A 5,094-nucleotide genomic window follows, 5' to 3' on the forward strand; every position below is an offset into this window, starting at 1 on the left:
ACTCTAAATATTAAATCTCATTCAAATCTTGCTTTTAAATTGAAGAAGATTATACTTATACATATATTCCATCTTAGGTACTCCCACAAGATTAGTGTCTGGGGACAACTTATTGTGCAGACTAATAAGAATTATGAGAAGGCTAAAAAGGATGACATTGTCATTGCAATCGTCACAAGCGCCAAGCTTAAAATATATAACAGTATCCTTCTCAAAATCATTGCTCTAATATAATTTATCTAGGTGAATCATTTTGTCAAGGACTATTTAACCTTTAATTAGAAAATTCTACAGGTTCAATCCAAATTAGTACATTTCCTTCGTCAAAGATCTACCTCAATTTAGAAAATGATTATGTGAATGAAATAAAGATCAGGTATATATTTATGACTATCTATCCTCTTACATTACATTGAAATATTTACCAATTTTTATCAAATGTTCTTTACTAATAAGTTAACATGTTCTCAATGATCTAAGGCTGCAGGAAGAAGATTACAAACCAGCTCCCAACACACAAGGTTCTTCGATTCCAAGTTCACCAGTGCATGTTATTGAAACTATAACAGTGCAACAACTTAGCCAGAAGACTAATTCTGATGACTTGGAGGTGATATAATTCTGTTTTCAGTTTTACTTTACTTTTTTTCTAAGTTAGAATCTATAATTACTAAAGTAAGTGATATGCTGAGAATTACGCTGAAACCTTTATGTGCTCCGTCAAAATATCCGCTGTAGAAGAATCCGAAAAATGGTAGTATTTGAGCTGCATAAAATGTGAGGAAGATGCGTACAAGTATGAAGAAAGGTACAAATGTTTGAAATATAGGTATATTATGTCGGTGCATGTGAAGAGGTATAGTACAATAAACAATTATGCATAGGTTATTTATTTTAATGTTAAGTTTAATATTTGTTCTCTGCGTCTAACCAATCAGATACAAGATTATTGTTCTTGCTGGTGATTCCAACGAGGCTTTTAACTTTGTACTAATGGACAAGCCTGTGAAGCGTATGGTTGGCCAAACTGCAACCAAGATGATACTAGACAATCCTAAGGTAAATATAACGATTATTTAAGTAATCTAACAGTCCTAACACCTTTTCCGAGTTTCAATGTAGTTTATCAATGCTTAAAATAAAATTATTGTGTAAACTGAAGATGGCTATCCCAAGAAAACCAGAGAAATTGTTGGAAAGGAAGTTACATTTATCATTCAGATAACTGACGACAATGTGAAGTTGGAAAGCCAAATCTATAAGGTCATTGACTGTTTTGATAAAGATTATTCAATCTATTCTCCTTCTGATGCTACAATGGCCGACTTTGCTGTATTAAGTTCTTTTGAGGTAAACAGAAGACAAAAAAATGTTGTTAATTAAATGTTTAAGGTATTTATTATCCTAAAATATTTCTTCTTCCACTCAGAATATGGTTGATCTATCAAATCATTATGAAACTCTCAGCTCTGTTCACTCCACTTCGAAGAAAATAAAAATGGTATGATGCCTGTTTTTTATAAGGTTTTATTATTCATAGTTGATAATGGAATTTTCTAAAAGATGCTACAATTTTTTTGAAACAGGAAAACTGAAAGAGGATGATGAATTCTTCGTTGGATTTGTCAACATTGCAGCATCTGTTTAGATTAGAAGGAACTATATTCAGTTCATAATAAGTTTTATTTTCTTTTCCATTAAGAAGATTGCTTTGATTTGCTTTTCAAACTTATTTTTTAAAATATTGTCATAATTTCGTAATTTGTTGCAGATTCTTTGAGTAATGGAAGTTTTTCTTTAAAATTTCAAGATTTAATAATCTATTTATTTGGTATTTGTTTTATACTGCATATTTGACGTAATACAGTAAGATCAACAATAATTGTCTTTGCCAACAAATAAATCACTCTAAGTTATAAGATCCCAGACCTCTTCTTTTCATAAGAGGATCTGCCACGTATTTATTAGCTAATGCATAGTGGAAGTATATATGTTTCTCTTTTGAATATTATTAGTTGTAATGGAATAATTCCAAAATATGGTCAATAATCCACACAATCTATTAAACTTGCTTTTATTGCTCCATTTTATCAGAATACTTATACTTATATAGTTTTTGTCTAATTAGTCATATTTTTCTAATCTTCGTATATCACAGATAAAGAAGTGTACAAAAGCTAAGAATCCGTTATATATTCAACTCTATACATTGTGATCCTCTAAGACCAATACAAAACACACATTATAGTAGATTATACATATAGCTTATGACTTAGATTTTTCTGTAGTTAATCAGAAAGAGCATTTCGAATTCTAAATGCTAAAAAGATATAATAATTGAAGTTAACATTACTAAATAAATTCCAACATAGCTTGCCCGTCATGATAAAACTTTTACACAAACATAGTCTGGGAATAGTCTGGAACATTAACAGAAGCAAATTTGAATCTAACTTAGGCAAACATAGTACTTCAAGGCCTATATGGGAAAGTCACAAGAAAAACTGTAGCCTCATCTTCTTCCAACAAACTGAAGACAACTATTTCATGTAAATCAATATTATTATCTCTAGCAAACTGATTTCAGCCACCTGAGAATCTTGGAAGTTTCCGTGATTTCACAATAGTGACATCCCAACCCCCCATCAGCAGTTCTTAAAGTTACCATGTCACCAGCTTCCCAATTGTGATTCGGTCGTTGAATGTAGCTCGGGATATACTACAACGAAGATGTAAAAAAAGTTAGAAGGCAAAGTATTAAAAATAGTTGGGCTGCTGTCTTATAATTTTGTTAGTAACTTAGATATCGCAAATTAATTTCGTACCGCTCCGTGACATGTGTTGTCCACGTTGGATGTTTTCATAACATGAGTAAAAGTCATGTTGTCATTGTTATGGACATCAACTTCCAAATTTGCAGAAATCAGAACATGAACCTGAATAATCTCCATATCTGATTCTATATTATAAAGAACAATAAGTTAAAAATAAAATAACCCGTTATGTAAAATAGTTCAAAAAAAATTACATAAGCTGTGAAGTAAATATAACATGAACTGGATGAATCTTCATCAAGCAACATTGCTTCAACATTTGATTTATCAAATATCATAACAAAAAAGTTTCCTTCACCGAAGTAGGTGAAAAAAACTTTCTCAGTCTCGCTCAAACCATTATCTTGCACAAGATCTTGAAGGCCATACATTATCTTCTTAGTTTTGGAACAAGTTCCTTCATATCGACTTCCATTTCTCATGTAAAACTGGACTTTAGGTGGGAGCAGCTTCCCAAATGCCCTCCAGAAATGTCCGGGTATTGGTTGTTAATGATTAATAATTAGGTACCAACTTTAACATACAAAAGTATTAAGTTAAACAATTACTAAAGTGCAGCTTGCTTATAGTGCATGTAGAAACTGATTATCAAAATTTCGGAAAAAAATTAACTGACTATAACAGGAAAATAAGTTTCTTACGATTTCTCCGACTTGAACTGCAGGATTATTAAGAAACACCAGGAACTTCCATCCTATACCAGTCACTAGGTCTGAAAAACAGTTCATTCTTAAGCAGCAAAATTTAAGATTAGCAGTCCAACAGTTTAACAAAGAATAGTTTGTGTATCGTACCTTGATCATAAAATGTGCCACGTGGAATTATCCTATTCTTGAAGTATATAACCTCGCAGAGGTCATCCTTCAAACAATTCACAAAGAATTTTCCGTTCCCCTTGTAAGAGTAAATCATAACGGAACCGAACAAACTGCAACATTCAATGTTGAATTCTTTCATATAAAAGAGAGACTGTTCAGACCTCTTGAAACTCACATACGTTTCATGTCCATTAGCAAGTATAAGTATTACTTTGCTTGGAATAGATTCTTCAATACCGTTAATGAAGTTATCATGTAGTTTCTGAAATTTGACAAAATGATGTATGCATTAGTACTTTTAAATTATTAAATATTAACTGTAATTACACTTTTCAGTCATGCGATAAGATTAAATCATGAGATGATACGCAATAGTATTATAATACTAATTTGTATACCATTTCACAAAGGTCTCTATCTTCACGTGGAAGAGTTGCAAAGAACGATGGATGTTCCTTGTTATAGTACCTACGCTGATGTAGACATATATCAAGAGTACACATCAAATTTAGAGGCAAAACCTCTGTATGTACGATAGTAGATTACAATCATTATAGAAAATTTTAGTATACCATCTCTGAGTCCTTCAAGGTTTTCATGTTTGCACAACAGAAACCAGAATTTCCACTCATTTCTGCAATATAAACAAACAATATAGCTCTTACAGAATGTCAATAAATGTCTGTTGGCATCTCTGTAAACTTATTAACACATATTTCACGTAAGAAGTAGACAGACAGTTTCGATGCAGTGTAGTAGGTGTGTTTATTATATGGGATCATAACTGAAGAAAGCAGAGTAAAGCGAGATTTGAGATCAAGATATTGAGTCAATACAGAGATATCATAATTTGATACGTACTTAACACTAAATCCTAAGATAGATTAGAACTAAATAAAGGCACTTTCTAGATATACCTTATAACACAAATTAGGTAATGTATAACAATTACTAAAGCCCACCATATTCACCATTACTAAATAATCAAAATTTTGGCACCGAGTATATCCACACCTAATGTATAATTATGGAAGAGTAGCGGATATTGAACTAATGCCCATGACTTCAAACAATTAAAACACATAATTGGTTTTTCATATAACAATTTCTACATTAACCTCAAAGTAACAGATCATGTAACTACTCATAACTATATGATAAAATTTACCACTTTATGCAGTTGGGCCAAAATATATGAGAAACACATTTGAAACATTATACACGGTGAAACTCAATATTTATCTTTGAATATCTTTCTATGGTATCACAACTGAAAAAAGCAGCGTAAAGTAAATGCGAGACCAAGATGCAGAGTCAAGACAAAGATGTCATAATTCCATACGTAATTAATACAATATCTGAATAATAATTAGAACTAAATAAAATGCACTTGTTAGACATACGTTATTATATAGATTTTTTTAACTTAGTATATAGTATGA

At 31.3% G+C, this 5,094-nt stretch overlaps 1 protein-coding gene across 1 annotated transcript; it reads right to left on the reverse strand.

Moving 5' to 3' along the window:
- Positions 1–2,377: 2,377 nt before the first annotated feature.
- LOC141661597 (uncharacterized) lies at positions 2,378–4,892 on the reverse strand. The gene is made up of 6 exons (XM_074468603.1): positions 4,225–4,892; positions 4,051–4,125; positions 3,629–3,914; positions 3,476–3,546; positions 2,826–2,959; positions 2,378–2,719 (listed from the first exon to the last, which is right to left on the reverse strand). Exons 1-5 carry the CDS (start codon positions 4,282–4,284, stop codon positions 2,924–2,926), a joined length of 528 nt encoding a protein of 175 aa, XP_074324704.1. The 5' UTR covers positions 4,285–4,892; the 3' UTR covers positions 2,378–2,719; positions 2,826–2,923.
- Positions 4,893–5,094: the final 202 nt, after the last annotated feature.

Source organism: Apium graveolens, chromosome 5, assembly GCF_009905375.1.
Source record: "Apium graveolens cultivar Ventura chromosome 5, ASM990537v1, whole genome shotgun sequence".
NCBI lineage: Eukaryota > Viridiplantae > Streptophyta > Magnoliopsida > Apiales > Apiaceae > Apium > Apium graveolens.